General features: G+C 46.8%; 1 protein-coding gene across 1 annotated transcript; it reads right to left on the bottom strand.

Moving 5' to 3' along the window:
• Nucleotides 1-246: 246 nt before the first annotated feature.
• SLC46A2 (solute carrier family 46 member 2) lies at nucleotides 247-6,309 on the bottom strand (the record flags this gene model as incomplete). The annotated part of the gene is made up of 4 exons (XM_084278022.1): nucleotides 247-304; nucleotides 1,741-1,897; nucleotides 3,606-3,689; nucleotides 5,238-6,309. The coding sequence occupies 4 exons, from the start codon at nucleotides 6,307-6,309 to the stop codon at nucleotides 247-249; spliced, it is 1,371 nt and encodes a 456-aa protein (XP_084134148.1).
• Between the last annotated feature and the right edge of the window lie 10,157 nt (nucleotides 6,310-16,466).

The raw sequence follows: 16,466 nt of genomic DNA, 5'->3' as shown, positions 1-16,466 counted from the left end.
ACCAGCCTAGCAGGAAAACAAAATGCTATGAAGACTGCAGGTATGGAACAGCCAAGGCAGGTACTGTGCAAGATGGTGTACTCCAGAAACAACAAGGCAAACTTCTTTGTCCTGCATGAACTCAGTGCCTGAGAGGCTGTGGCACGCTGTGAAGTGGAAGCATAAATGAGGTGCTTGGCAAACCTCCCACTTCGGTAGCTCAGACTTGATGAAAACCAGAAGATACTTTAGCTGGTACAGACTCTGTCACTCGGTCAGAATCTGAAGGGAGCCAGAGGTTGAACGTTGCTTGATGGCCAGGATGCTGTGAATAGCAATAAAAGTTCAAGTTATAGGAGAGCTATTAAGCTGCTTTCTGAAACCACAGTTTGCTTTCTTCCCCATCAGTTCTTTAGCACTTTCCTGGTGCATCCAGAGCTAGCTGACTGCTTGTGAGGGCTCTCGATGATCTGCCAACCTCTCTAAGCTACTCTTGTGTACCCACGATGAAATTGGCACCTTCTATCACCTTCCAGACTCCAAGTCCTACTCCTGGTGTCTGTGCTGTTAACAGTGCTGACTTCTATTTTGGAGAGTGTATTAAAAAGCAGCTGAGCAGCTCACAGTGACTTGCTGTTAAACAGCAGGGTTGTGTGTAAAAAGTGAGTCAGTCCTGTCTGGAAAATATGAAGAGAAAAGCAGAGCCAGGGGAATGATGAGAATGAAGTGGCCTTCCCCACATTCATCATCCCACTGACACCCGGTGCCCGATGTGTTCATAAGCCCAGAAAGCTTTTGATACTGTGGATGAGGAAGAGCTGGTGGTGTCGGGAGCTTTCCTTAGTGTTGCTTTTTCTTTTCATCCTAAATGATAACTCTGAAGTTGGTATATATAGTGCCTTTAGACTCTCTACCATTACTTGTTATAAAAATGACAGCAAAACTTGGCAAGAATTTTGCCTGGGATCAGACGTTAGCCTTGCCTTTTATCTGAAGGAAAATATTGTTGATGCATGGGTTAAATATGGACATTATCACCATTACCACTTTACCTTCATACTGGAAGAGACTTGCTGTTTCCTAGGGAGGGGATGACATGCAAAGTGAGATTTATAGGGAGATCTGTCAAAACTTTGGAGGAGTAAATGGAGATGCTGTTTCAGTTTTCTCCTTTCAAATTGACCTCTATTTGGGCTTAAAACATTGATTGAAATCGTACCTCTCAGCCACTCTCTAGCAGTTTAGTAGGGCAAATTCAGTGGATCCTTTCCTTCACTATGTGGTGATGGTGTCTCTCAGAAAGGAACACCTGAGGGATATGCAGGCTATTCTTTTCTATCACAATAAATAAGCAAACTGTAACGGATTTTTAAAAAAAATGTTTTACTTTGTGTAGAATTAGTCCCTCATTCTACTTACTATAATTTTCACAATATCAAGCACTTAAATTTGTGTGAAGGCTTGGTCTCCTGGGATTATCAGCCCTTGAACTCTGCCAAATACTCCTCCTACAGCAATTCCTGTTACATTAAACAGAAAGAAGACTAAAGACATTGCCTAGATCCCTCACAGGTTTAATTATTTGAATCTCCTTGGTATTTGTCAACTAATTTCTTTGAGGTTCTTGTTCTCCCTTTTTTTTTTCTTTTGAAATAAATAAAAATATTTTCCCTGTCTGTATTGTACACTTTAGACCTAGGATCAAAAAGTAGGGGGAAAATACAGCATGTCCTTTTGGACAAAACCCTTCCTGTTCCTTACCTTAAAGGGATGAGAGTCAAGCATCCAGCTAGAAAAGACAAAATGAAGCAGAAGCTGCTGTACCAGTTCAGTGTGTTTTGGTAGATCTTGTTGTAGACTGTAGATGTCACTACTCCCGTGGTGACTAAAGACAACTGCAGCAGGACAAACACTTTACCTGTAAAATACAAGCACAGTTTGTTACTGGGGAGAAAAAAAAAACGACCCATATCACTGGTACCTCTGTCCATGATCACTGCTGCATGGAAGAGGGATGTGACCGTTGCTTTGCAAGCATCAGATGGCGTGAGCTTCTATCTGCTTCTGTTCTAGATCAGAATTAAGTGACTTTTCCTCCTTCTAGGCATAGGACAAAACATTCAAGTAGAAAACTGTCTACTTAAACAGTTCAGATGTAGAAGTAGCTGCCTGGAAGAACAGCAACAAATTGGGCAACAAGTTCTCCTTTTCCCAGGAGGTACAAAAGCAGTCTTTGGCTACCAGATGAGTACAGGAGAGATTTTAGTCAGGGTCTGCTTCTGCCCTAGGCCAGAAGAGTGGTCTGTTATGTTAAAATAGACAGTAATGCCAGAAATGGGGAGGGGTGTGTGATTTCTATGATGGATAGGGTGGAGGAAAGGCAGAAACTGAATCCTAGTTGAAACAGATTTTTTGCTGAAGTGCACCCTTCTGTTTCCCTCGTGATAGATGGGGGAAGTAACCTAGCCCTGCCAGGATGTGCAAATTGGGAGCAAGGTCAGGGCTGCCTTGTTGAGCCACGCAGCACCAGATGTGTCCACCTAAGGAGACAGCACTGATACCAGAGGCAAGGGCTGCTCTGCAGCACTGTCCTGCTCGAGAGCTGGTCTGCTCTGGTTCAGCCTGTATAGCTCGTGGTGGAGGTTAAAAACAACGTTGTGACTGGTAACAATGATTAATTTGGGGTGTGAGCTGTGGTGTTTGCAGAGGGTAGCTGAGTTTGCCACGTTGAGGAGCACAAGGAGGGGGAGTGAACAGGTGACAGAGCAGTGTTGTGTTCCTGTGGCAGAAGAGAAAAGGGAGCAAAGGATGGCTGTGGAAACATGTTTGGAGGAGGCATGAGCAGTCATGGGCCTGAGGCGCTATTTGAATGCACAGCCAGTCCTTTCTGTGGTGTCTAAATGCAGCTCACTGGGGTAAAAACCATAGCCCTCAAAACTGTGTTGTAAAAGACATTTATATTACTATTTTTAATGCATTTTTAATGGAGAAGAATTTATCTTCCATTTTCAAAAAAGTGTCAATGTTATGCAAAGGTTATCCTTTGTTAGTTAAGTCATGGTCTGACAGGAACGAATTGCCAGGTAACACTTGGGAGGTACGATTAGAGAGCAGAACTGAAAAATGATGAAAGCAAGCCATTCTTCCCAAAACTGCAAGTAAAAGAAGTCAAATATAAGTGGTGTGAATCTAGGGAACCTGCTTTGGCAGACTTGATCCCTGGAGGTCCCTTCAAAACCCTGCAGTTCTGTGATTCTATGATTCTGTGAATCTTAGTGACTCAACCCAACGTCTCGATTCTCTTGGCTTTCCCTGCAGTACTGTGTTTTTCAGCAGGACCTCAGATGTTTTCCTTGCCTCTGAGCTGCAGACTGATAGCAATCTCTGGAAGCACGTGCTGATAGTATGTGGATAAATGATGGTGCAACTGAGGACGAGAAGTCTGGATGTGACAATCTCGTCCTGCAAGTTTCTTTGCTCCTCCCTTCCTATGTGTGGTACCAGCTGTTCTGGTTTTATTACACAAAGCACAGATTGCAGCAATAACATGCCTTTCTCTTTGTACCTTAGGCTGAACAGAGGTATTAGAGGATTTTTTTGATCACTAAGGTAACCACAGTACTTACCATAGGATGATCCCTCGACGTGCTTGGATAACATGGACCTGATGGTTGGTAAGGGGATGAGGGCAAACAACATCACTGCCCGTGCTGCAATGCATGAATTTTATCATCAGTACTCGCTCCTTCCCTCCCAGTGCAACCACCACCACTTTTGAAGACTGTGTGCTTCTGGCTTGGGCAGGGCCTTTGTTTCACCTTTTCTTGTCCCTTGAGTACTAGAAACAAGTACAAATTTGAAGTAGGACCTCACATCATCCAGGCAGGGGTGGATAATCTACCTACTTCTGCCACTAGCAGAGCTACGTTGCCCAAACCATATGTGTTCTCTCGCTCTAAGCCCAAAATCCCAGCATGGGCAGAGTACAGCACTGGCCTCTGCAATAGTGATGCCAGTGATTTGAGTCCAGCCAAGCAGAGAGAGCACCCCATGCTCTGACCTTGACAGAAACAGCATCTTTGTAGTGCTTCTGGCTGGCAGTATTGTAGGCTTTCTCTAGTGTGCAAGCTTTTAGGGACCTGGGATATTACCTTCCCATCAGCAGAACCAACCTCAGTGAAGACTTGGTCCCTGCCTATTGTACTGAGGTGTTTCTGCAATGCAGGGAATAAACATCTGTCACACTGCAGCAGTGTGTATTCTGCATGGACTTAATATTAAACAAGCAGTCTTAATTTTTTAATCTTTTGTTCCCCAGCCTGATTTCCTGAACAAATCTCTTAAAAATTTCACTCCATGTTTGGCTTCACAAATACAATATCCAACCAACTTTCTCTTTAGAATAACTTTCTTTGATTTTTCAATTTCCTATTCCTAGGGGCAGACAGAAAACTTGCTTCAGGCCATTTCTCTTAGCTATTCTTCTCACCTTCAGAAGGAAAACCTCAAAGCCATACGACTCTACACTCTGTCAGATACGAACCATCCCTCTCACCGCAGCAACGAACGCGGTTTGTGGGGTTTGTTTTCAGTGTACCTACAGAGGCTTCCTCCCAAAAAGAAACTTGCCTTTCCTTCATCACAGGATGCTATCCCATGCTTCCCTTGTCATTTATATGTACTGTAATGTTTGTACACTACACTATCATGATATTTTAGTTGCGGAAACAATTTCAATGTTTTACTATTCAGTTTCCCATTGGCCATAAGTGCCTTGATGTGACATAAATACATCACAGCTTATGATGTTCACTTCATAGGAAACCTCTGACGATTTCTTTCTGTTGTAGCCTTAAGCCTTACCTCACAAGAAGCAGGAGCTTCCCATAAATGCAGCGGTGTGGCCCAATTAGTACAGGTTCCCTGCAACAATTCCCACTCCCCCACGGTGTGAGCATTGTTCCCCTGCTCAGATCTAGGCTATGACTGTGTGACAAATTACAAGTCAACTGCCCTTAAATTAAGCCTTGGCAGGAGCCTATGCCTCCCCTGGGTATTGTACAGTGCTGAGCGTATGAATACAAAGGGCGGAGAGGGGAATGATAATGAAGCCCTCTTGGTAATTGCTCATGTGATGGTCTGCCAAGCCCCTTGCTCTGAAACCTGTGGTGAAGCAAAGCGAAAGGCCTTCTGACACAGCAACACCCCAGCCCCTTTCTCAGGGTACAGTTGCTCACGCAGGTGGCTGTTTGACTCACCGATGTAGAACAGGAATGTCCACCGCACAAATGCCATAATGAGGATGCCAGCACTGAAGGATGCCACTCCAATGATGATCATGGTAATGTCCCTCAGGTATTTGGAGAACACAAACACCCCTAGGAAGCTGGTGATGAAGATGACATACCCAGCAGCATTGCCATAGCCGATCTGCACAGCATTCCAACTTAAAGGCTCCCTGAGCAAGAAGAGTGGGAGCACGTTCATTGCACCAACCACGGCAAGGTCGTAGAGGATCGCTGCCACAAATAGCATGATGATGATGAGTTTCGAGGGGGACACTGGAGCGGAGCTGCTGCTCATTGAAGGTTGGGAACTCCCTGCTGCTGCTGCTGTTCCTGTGTGGGCAGGTAGCTGGCTGCCCGCCTCCTCTGAACTCTTAGCTTTGGCTGGGCAAGAAGCCGCTGACTTGGGAACTATCAGGACAAAAATGCTGTAGAGGAGGCAGAAAGCGTAGCAAGCGATGCTGCAGCCCACCAGCACGGTGCCCTCTCGGTAGCGGTCATTGAAGCCAACAAAGAGGTAGCCAGATGCCATGCTTCCCAAAAAGCCAGCGAGGCCATACACCAGCTCAATGATGATGAGCCGCAGAGACCTCCTGCTCTCAGAGGACCCCAGGGATCCCAGAGCCATGGCAGCAGCCCAGAACGTGGTGAAACCCCCCGTCAGACCATTGAAGGCAGCAGCCCCATACATCACCTCAATTGGCCAGCCCAGCAGGATCAGGAGGAGCAGGAGCGTTTTGGAGCCCAAATAGCCAAGAAGAGGGATGCAGATGGGGATCTTCCGATGGATCCTGTCCCCCAGCTTAGACAAACCATAGGCTGAAACCAGTGGGCTCAGGCCCAGGACTAAGTTGTAGATGATATAAAAATTAGAGACAGCTTTCTGCTGAGCATCTTCCAGCACATGGGAGGGAGCGGTGGCATTGGTCTGGTTGTAGTAGTTCTTCACCACCAGCAGCAGTGCCGTGTCGTAGAAGGCGCTGGCCACTTGAGAGCCTGCGACCACTGGTTCAATCCAGGTCCTTACTGCTGTCACCCCCACCATGCTGCCGGTGACCACTTCTTCTTGGGGAGAGCTGTTTTCAGGAAGATGCAGAGGAGGAAACAGCCCTTCAGAAACCCTGCTCTGGAGGCATGCTTGGAGAGGAGCAGCAGAGGGGAAAAAAAAAAAAAAAAAGGAGGTCTGCCAGGCTGTATGGAATCAGAGAGTTGTGCAAGAGATGATCTGGCTGGGTGGGTATTTGCACCTTGCCTTGCTAGGCACAGGCACGCACGCACATCCCTGTGCTGCTCTGATCTCCGGCTCACATGTGAGAGGCTTTTGTAGAGCTGGAGAACGCCCTGCACGCAGCAACTGCCGCTGCTCCTCTTCCTGGTGTAGTTTCAACAGAGGTCAGATGACCATGGGGAATTTCTCTCTCCCAGTTTAGGAAGTGAAAATGATCTGATCAAGTAATTGCTGCAGTTTGGGGAGGCGGTTTGTTTATTTGGTTTGGGTTGGGGTTTTTTTTTTTTTTCTCTTTTGGCATTCTTCACATGTCAGAGGACTCTGAGAGTGGCAGAGGATGGCTGTGTGCTGTTTTGTCAGGTAATCTGCGAATTCCTCTTACTGCCAGCTCTTTTTGCATTCTTCTACACAAACATCATTCTGGCTTTTTTGCTCTTCCTGGCTCCCATTTGCCCTATTGCTGCATTGTATCCCTTATGTCATTGTTGTTTCGATAACATGGTCAGGAAATTACACCAAAAAGAAATTAAAAGGGAAAAAGCCTATTTTTGGTAACTTGCTTCTCACAGCTGCCGCTTGGTCTGCCATGTCCTTTGACTTTACAACATGGGAAATTCCAAGAGGAGGACAGAAGTCCCAATTCATCCAAAAGCATCAGCAACTGCTGCTCCCCAGTAATCAGCCAGCTGAGCTGGAGGCTGGGGTGAGCAGGAGCTCACCGCCAGGGAAAGCATTTTCCAGTCCCAGCTCCTTAGGCCAGTAGCCATGCCTCTTTGCAGGCGCTAATGCCACGTGCAGCTTCACAGCCTGAAGTCAGCCTTTAATTTCCCTGCTGCCCAAGGGAATCAAGTAAAGCAATTGATCCCAAGAGGCTCGGGGTCCCCGCAGGGTCAATGGCATGGCTGGCCAGAGGCAGGAGAAGCTCTTGGAGCAGGATATGGTGTGAGCAGGCTGCCAGCTCCAAGGAAGATGCTTGCAGTCCCAGCTGCAGGAAATAGTTGGAGGATATTTGGCAGCCTCAAAAATGCTAACTTTAATGATAATGATCTCATTCTGCACTGGTTTAATGAATCATACCAGGCAGAATAACAATCTGTTCTAGGAAGATTTATGATGATTACTTTAAAAATAAATTAATGATTAATTTGCAAGAACAATGTTAAAACCTCCATCTGTTGCACTTTCTATTGATTCAGGTGACATTTACTCAATGCCTGTGTACTCATGGCTCAAGAGTTTCATTTTTCCACTCTTAGTTTGGTTGTGCAATATTTTGATTCAAGGGAAAAAAAGTTCCCAACAACTGTCAGGGAAAGGAGCGTGGAATTGTCTGCTAGAATGATTTGCTGCTAGACAATTTAAGCTTCACCAGAGAGTTTGTTTTTTTGGCAGGCCAAAAGACTCCTAGCCAGCTGTAAAATATAATGTGGGTTGTTCCAACAGTTGCCCCCCCCCCTTCATCCCCCTGATTTTCTGCACAAGGTGTCCAGTTTCTTCAGTTTTTATTCAGAAGTGTGACAAATCTTTTTCTCCAAACCCTGTCACATTTCCAGAGGATGGAAATTCCAGACAGCTTTGCTAAAACCCTCAGAGCATCAGCCTGTAACCAATCTAAGCAACAAACACAAACAGAGGAATTGCCACGTTTTGCCTCACCCAGGGAGCCCTGTCTCTTCCACCAGACATTAGAGGGGAAGATCACAGAGTCTCCTGAGTTGGAAGGAACCCGTAAGGATCATCAAGTCCAACTCCTGGCTCCACACAGGACCAGACAAGTCAGAGCAAGGGACTGAGTGCATCGTCCAGACGCTTCTTGAACTCAGCCAAGCTGGGTGCTGTGACCCCTTCCTTGGGGAGCCTGTTCCAGTGCCCAACCACCCTCTCAGTAAAGAACCTCTTCCTAACACACAACATAAACCTCCCCTGTCTCAGCTTCATGCTGTTCCCTTGGGTTCTATCACTGGGCACCATGAGAGGAGATTCAACCTCCACTCCGGAACATGAGTTATCTTGGAGTGCAGAGGCATGGTACAGGCACTGCACTTCAGAGGCTGCAGATCTGCTCAACTCTTAAATAAGGGATACTTCTCCTCCACACTTTGTTGCATGTACAGGCTGCCTGGCTCGCCCATCTAACACTCCTGACATTTAGGTGATACTGTACTATGCTTAATGCTATTCAGGCCTAACGAACTGTGCTAAATGCCATTAGTGATCTCATGAGTTACGTATATATTTCCAGCATATTCTGAGTGTTCATTCACAGTAAATGTACTTTTTAGAGCTACTTCTTGTGGAAGGATATAATTTCACGCCAGTAATTGCAAAACAGTGAGTGCTAAAGTAAGAGTTTAACCAAGGCTCCAGAATATTTCCCACTGCAAAATACTTTTGATGAATACCATATTAATTTGATGCCACAAAGACTTCAAAATTACTATTCTCTAGCATCAGCTTTTCCATTGGGCCCAGTTATCATCCTACTAATGTCCCCATTTATGGGTACATTTGCATTCATTTTAAAATATGTTTGTGCTGCATAAACACCTTGGAGCCTCAAGAGAGTTGCCCTTGACATTTAAGAAAAATGCACCTACAGAATCACTAGTCTAACGTAAAAAAATGCAGTGGAGTAGCCTGCTTGAAGAGGAACATGTTGTTTTAGGGCATGCCTCTCTAAGTTGTCTTCTCTGGAGTCCCATTGGAGGCCAGATCAGTACCACATTGCACCCATTCTTGGGCATTTGTCATCCTGGCCAAATAGAGGTGTTTAATGTCTCCCTGTGGCAATGTTATACATTCCAATGCAATATTGTTTTTTCTTTTATTGAGCCATTTATGACAGTTACATCACTTTTCCTTTCTGAACAGGGTTGCTGTAGAGATTTCAGTATTCCAGTGGCAGACAGGCTTGGCAGGTACCAGCGTTTTGGAACCTGGTCATCAGCACTCCTTGTCTGAAAAAGTCCTTTAGACAACCAGGACTGTGATCCAGTGTGGGCATGTAAGCCTTCCTCATCTCCCTTGTCTAAGCCTACTGAGGGGATCTGTGATTTACAGTTTCTAGCTGGCAGGACATTTTGCCTCCGACGTGGTAAATCAGCTCTGTATCCCCTCCGGCTCCTTGGTGTGTGTGGTTCATTCTGATGTGCTTTGTGGCTTTGTGGCAGTGGCAAGGTGGGAAAACACAGCTGGCGACTGGGAAGTGCCCAGATCTGAGCCCAGATGGAGCTGTGGTCATGCGACAGCACCAGAGAGAAGGATCACTGTATGAAAACACTTGGGAGAAGCAGCTATTTCAGTGGTGGCCTGTTTTCCTTTGGAAAATACATCTTCGTCATAAATGACCACAGACTGTAATGCCAAGCTGTGGTCTTTCTCTCTGTGGTTTGGGATGCTGGCTTCTTCACTGGCTGGTGTTTTATTATATCCTATCCCTGCCCTGGCAAGGCTCATGGTGTTGGGGAGATGAAGGGAGAGCAGATGCTGAGTGGAAAGCCAGGTACGGGGGGTGGGGGGACCGACTCTTTGCAGCTGCTGCATCGCCACAGGGGTGTGACATCCTGATCTAGGGCAGTTGTCTTGTGGGGTGGGTAGGCACTAATGTTGGAATGTAAAAGGCCACCCATCAGTCTTGTTTCAGCAGCTCCTGTAAATGAGATTAAGACAGTTTGGAAACTGGCAGTGTTGGTGCTAGTGTGTCTGTGGCACAACAGCTGGTGAGTCCACTGTTGCCATAATAAAAAGCAGAGCTATGGGTGCACCTTGTGTGGTGTCTCAGACAGCAAGACCCCATGTCTGGTCATCTGGCATTCAGGACATGCAGCACCACCAGACATTTTGCCATCACCTGTGGGGATATCTGTTCTCCTTCGCTGCTCATAGCAGGGAGAAGCAGCCCAGGGAACGGGCAGCGTGAGCACTTAGATCATAGAATGTCTTGGGTTGGAAAGGGCCTTTAAAAGTCATCTAGTCCACCCCTCCTGCAATGAGCAGGAACATCTTCAACTAGATCAGGTGGGTCAGACCCGCAACTGACCTGGCCTTGAGTGTTTCCAGGGCTAGAGCATCTCTGGACAACCTTATCCAGTGGTTCACCACCCTCACTGTAGTAACTTTCCTCCTTATATCTAGTCTGCATCTAGCCTTTTTAATTAAAATACGCTATCCCTTATCCTATCACAACAGGGTCTTCTGAAAGTTTTGTTGTCATCTTTCTTATAAGTCCCCTGCCAGGTATTGGCAGGCTGCTGTAAGGTGTTCCAGGAGCCTTCTCTTCTCCAGGCTAAACAGGCCCAACTCTCTCAGCCTGTCTTCACAGGAGAGGTGCTCCAGCCCTCTGATCATTTTTGTTGCCTCCTCTGGACTCTCCATGTCTTTTCTGTGCTCCTTGAGGACCTCTCAGCTGAATGCAACACTTCAGGTGGGTCTCACCAGAGCAGAATAGAGGGGCAGAATCCCATCCCTTGACCTTCTGGTCACACAAAGTTGGGTGCAGCCCAGGGTACAGTTGGCTTTCTGGGCTGCAGGTGTGCATTGCTGGCTCATGGCCAGCTTTTATTCTGTTAACATGCAAGTCATCCTCTTCAGGGCTGTTCTCAAACCCTTCAACCCCCAGCTTTTATGGGTACCAGGAGCTGCTCTGACCCATGTGGAGGACCTTGTACTTGGCCTTGTTGAACTTCATGAAGTTCATATGGGCCCACTTCTTGAGCTGGTCTGGGTCCTTCTGTATGGCATCCAGTCCCTCAGTTGTGTGAACCACACCACTCAGCTTGGGACCACCTGCAAACCTGCTGTGCATGCACTGGATCACACTGTCCATGCAGTTGATGAAGATATTAAATAATACTGGTCCCAATATGGGTACCTGAAGGACATCACTTCTTCCTGATCTCCATCTGGACACTAATCTGTTGACCACTACCCTCTGGATGTGACAATCCAACCAATTCCTTTTCCACCAACCCATGGTACCCCTCAACAAAATATCACCTTATTCACCATGCCTTGAGGCCTCACACATTGCCTCACATGGAATAAATCCCAGGACAGTGTGCAGGCTGCAAAAAAGCTGAAGAACAGATTTGCTCCATGAAGATGCCTCATGGGGTGCACTGATGTGAAGCACAGGGAGGAGGGGTGACCCCATGCCAGAGTAAAGGAGGTCCACCTGAAGAAGCTGGTGCTTCCCACCACTTTGACAACAATGTGTGAGAGAAACAAGGAGCTAGCAACAATAGAAAACTGTCTGGTTTCCTTTGGGACAGATGCTGGCTGACCAAGCAGCACCAGTAACCTGTGTTGTCTTGCTTTCAGCCCCAGATGTTGTGTTTGTGTCTGTTTTCCTGTTCTCGGAGTTCCCCGTTTACGTGCTTGGAGTCTGCTGTGGGCTTCTCCCTCTGCTGGGAAAGACACACAGAACCCTCTGCACACACATTTGCCAAGTTGGCTTCTTTTTTATATAGCTTGAGGAATTTGGGCGATTAATAGTGCTGACAGCTAACTGTATGCCTTAACATTAATCCCCCCCACGGAAGCAGAAAACGCTTCTTGCAGTGCCTGCTGTCTGACTGAACAAATCCTGATGTAGTTTTTAGATAAGCCACAGATAATCCTGGTACTAAATGATTTGTGTGCACATGGTGTGTGTCTGTGTGTATCCTCCTTTTCATTAATATTCATGGATTTTAAAAAAAATTGTTGGTATGTATGGATTCAGCACAGAAGCTCTGCAAAGTTCAAGAGTGTGTGGGCAGCAATGGATGTGAGAAATGGGATGAAACAATCTATCCCAGAACTACACCTTAAGCAGTCCTATGTTGAATAAAAAAAGAAGTGGAGAGTCTGGAAAAATTAAAATACCATAGCAAAAACGTGACTTAAAAAATGTCAGTATTGAATCAACTACAGTGAATAATCTGTAAAAACTTGATTCTAAACCAAAAGCTGCCCTGCACTTCCCAACCACATTCCAAAGCTGTGTAGAAATAATTTTGGTTATCTGCTTCACATTTTCATTTTTTACATACTTGTAGATACTTTTGTGGCAGTGGTGGATGGGTACTGAAAACCTGTAGACACTTTAAAAGAATAATAAATTTGAAAAGGTGTACTAAGGGTGAATAAAAGCCCTGTAGAAGGAGCGTGTAAGTTTGACTCGGGGTTTATAAGACTGGAGGGGAACTGTGTGTTAAGTGTGGACATGAATTAGAGGAAGACTATGCATGGCACATGTTGGAAAGGTTAATGTGACACAATAAAAAGAGGAAAAAGTAAGCCACCCATCCTTGTGGAGAGTGGCAGTTAAAGAAGAAAAGAGGAGCAAGAAGATGATGAACACTTGTTTTTCTGGCCGGGTAGGGCCTTTGCTAGGTGGCTCAGCCCTAGCCAGGCACAGTTAGACTGAATGAGTATCTCTCCATAAGCCTATGGCTCCTTGGAGGTAAGAACAGTAGCTGTCAGAGGACGTGAAACAGGGAGAGAAAAGAGATGAATCCACCCTATTTTCCAGGGTGAGAGGAGGAAGCTATCAAAGTCATCATAAACACTTGAAGACACGGGCTCTGCCTTGTGCTTTGTGTGAGGCACAAAAGTAGAGAAGGGAAGGTAAAGTATTTCTTTAAACCTTAGCTCTTGTGGAGACATTCTTGCCTGTTAATCCACCTGGTTACACCCATCAGGTGTCAGGCCAGCCTTTTGCATGGCTACATTTACAGTTTGAAGCCAGGTAAAGCAGATGCTGAAGCCATCGCTGGCAGTAAACCCTCAGTGATATCCACCTGGGACATTCAGAGCAGGCAGAGGGTAACTCACTACTCACAGCCTCTCTCTGCTTACTCTGCTGGGCTACGTCCTGAGCACAGAAGTAAGCAAGAAAGAAGAACTGTGATTTCAGTCACTTGTGAGTTTAAGTTTTCCAGGTCACTTTATGCACAACATTCTAGCAACACATTCACATCCTTTGTTTTAAAAGCCCCAAGGACCTGCGCACACAACCCAAAAGCTGCAGATGCTGTGGCACACTCTGGTGGCGTTTATGAGCATCACCACCCTCTTTTTCTATGTCGCAGCTCTTTCAGTGGGGGTTGTTTACAGAACCAGTACAGTTCAGAAATAAAAACCACAAGGAAATTGACAACAAGGTTCTCAAACCCTTTCCTTGGTGACAGAGCACCATCTGCTCTGGGCCAACTGGCTTCTCATTGGACCATGCTCAAGCCCCTCAGGGAAATGGCCGTGCCTATCACTGTCTCACTGCAAACACTCCTCAGGGCTGGCTGAGGATATCCAGGCAACCTGGCATCATGAGGCACAGAAGATAACTGGGATAACCCTGTATTTTAACAGGTGTGCTGCAGCCACACCTGGGTAACGATTCAGCTTGCAACCTGAGGGTGGGGGCAGCTTTTTGAAGCTGGCAGGGTGGAGAGGTCCCTGGGGCAGCAGGGAAAGGTGCCAGCATCCTCCATTGAGGGTGGCTGGGAGGCTATGGGGACCATGTCCTTATCTGCTTTGCTGTAGGGCACTAGTGGAAAATGGCACCAAGGGGGTAATCTTCAGATGAGAGGGTAGAGGTGTGCCTGGGTGGGCAAGCTGCAGCCTTGGAAAGGAGTAAGAGCTGCTGAAGCTCTGCAATCCCATACAGCGGTGTCACCTCCACTCAACACACTGGGAAGACTGGGCCCAGGCCCTCAACACTGCATCGGGCAACATGCTCCAGGAGAAAGCTCATGGAGACAGGGCATTCCAGGTTGCATGCTACTCAGGAGAATTTTAGCTAGCACTCTCACAGGTGGCTGGTGAATGAACAGCCTTGGCAGATTTTGTATATCTTTAGGGCTCCAGTATATGTCCATAAAAGGACATTAACAGCACTAAAATAGTGTTCCTCTTCTCTCTCTGAAAGGTCCATTGTATCTGCAGGAAATTTTGGAATTGAAGAGCGGTATCGGGTAAAAGGTACCAAGGAAACAAGAAAGTCTAAGCAGCTTTCCAGAAATATTTTTGCTTATAACTTTTTCCAGGCTGCAGTTCTTCAGTGTCTAACAAGCATGAATTAGAATCATAGAATGTGCTAGATTAGAAGAGACCTTCAAAGGTCCTCTAGTCCAACCCCCCTACAGTGAGCAGGAACATCTTCACTAGATCAGGTCACTCAAAGCCCCATCAAGCCTGACCTTGAATATTTCCAGGGATGGGGCCTCGAATAAATGCCTGGGCAACTTGTGTCAGTGATCCCTCACCCTCAGAGTGAAGAACATTTTCCTAATACCCAACCTAAATCTCCCCTTTCCTGGTTTAAAACCATCATCCCTTGTCCTATTGCACCCTGCCCTTGGGAACAGTTCTTCCCCAGCTTTCGTATTGGCACCTTTCAGGTACTGGAAGGCCACTACAAGGTCCTCCCGGAGTCTTCTCTTCTCCAAGCTGAACAAGCCCAACTCTCTCAGCCTGTCTTCATAGGAGAGGTGCTCCAGCCCTTTGATCATTTTTGTGTCCCTCCTCTGGACATGGTGCACCAGGTCCATGTCCTTCTTGTGTTGAGGGCTCCAAAACTGGACACAGTATTCCAGGTGAGGTCTCACCAGAGCAGAGCAGAGCAGAGGGGCAGAATCACCTCTCTTGATCTGCTGGCCACACTTCTTTTGATGCAGCCCAGGATGCAATTGGCTTTCTGGGCCACAGATGCACATTGGTGACTCATGTTCAGCTTCTCATCCATGAGTATCCCCCAAGTCCTTTTCCTCAGGGCTGCTTTAAAGCACATCATCTCCTAACTTGTATGGGTAACAGAGAACCCAGGAGGTTCACCTGGGCCCTTCACTTCTCCAGCCTGTCCAGGTCCCTCTGGCATGTCCCTCTGGCACGTTAACCTCACCAGGCCCCTCTGGCATGTTAACCTCACCACCAAGCTTGAAGTCATCAGCAATCTTGCTGAGAGTGCACTCAATCCCACTGTCAATATCATTAATAAAGATATTAAACAACACTGGTCCCAGTACATACACTTGAGGACCACAGCTTGCCACCATCTTCTATCTAGACATCTAGACATTGACCACCAAAGCATGCATACAATTGTAAATTCTAAGCTGTGTGGCAAGAAAGCTCCTGTAACTGGTGTTTGGTCTTTCTTGTCCCTTATTTCAGCACTCTGGGGTATTCAGTGTTGCTGAGCTAAGATTTTGCTTTCATTCCCCATTGCATAGCTGCTGAATTGCCCACACCTGTTGAGAGCAGCACTGCTTCCTCCCAGCACAACCTCCTCTTTAACTGCTGAGTTCCTCCAGGTGGTGTGATACCTCCTGCTAACTGCACATGTGCAAGTGGGGACACATCTCCCAGCTGTGCTGCCCATTCCAGCATGGCTTTGCATGGTGCACCTCAGTCACCAGCCTTGTGCCAGTGGTACCCTTGAAAGGGGTACTGTCAGCGTCAGCCACCTCCTGAAGGACTGCTAACACCTGATGATCTTCCCAGGAGCTGCAGGACTTGATGCAATTTTTTTTCTAAAAATCAAGAGGTGCAGCTGAAGGCCATGTCAAGGGCATGTTCTTTGGCTTGTAGCAGAAAAAGTGTGCCCAGCAAGTCCAGGGAGGTGATTGTGGCCCTGTACTCGGCATTGATGAGGCCTCACCTGGAGTACTGAGTCCAGTTCTGGGCTCCTCACTACATGAAGGACATTTGAGGTCCTGGAGTGTGTTCAGAGAAGGGCAACCAGGCTGGTGAAGGGCCTGGAGGGCAAATTATATGAGGAACAGCTGAGGGAGCTGGGGATGTTTATCCTGGAGAAGAGGAGGCTGAGGGGAGACCTTATCACCACCTACAACTACCTGAAGGGAGGTTGTAGAGAGGTGGGCGATGGTTTCTTCACCCAAGCGACAGGTGATAGGATGAGGGGGAATGGAGTCAAGCAGTGCAAGGGCAGCTTCAGATTAGACATTAGGAAAACATTCTTCACTGAAAGGGTT

The sequence above is a fragment of the Gallinula chloropus genome, assembly GCF_964237585.1.
Source record: "Gallinula chloropus genome assembly, chromosome: Z".
NCBI lineage: Eukaryota > Metazoa > Chordata > Aves > Gruiformes > Rallidae > Gallinula > Gallinula chloropus.
The sequence above is the reverse complement of the archived record's forward strand: the minus strand, read 5'-3'. Positions and strand labels throughout refer to the sequence as shown.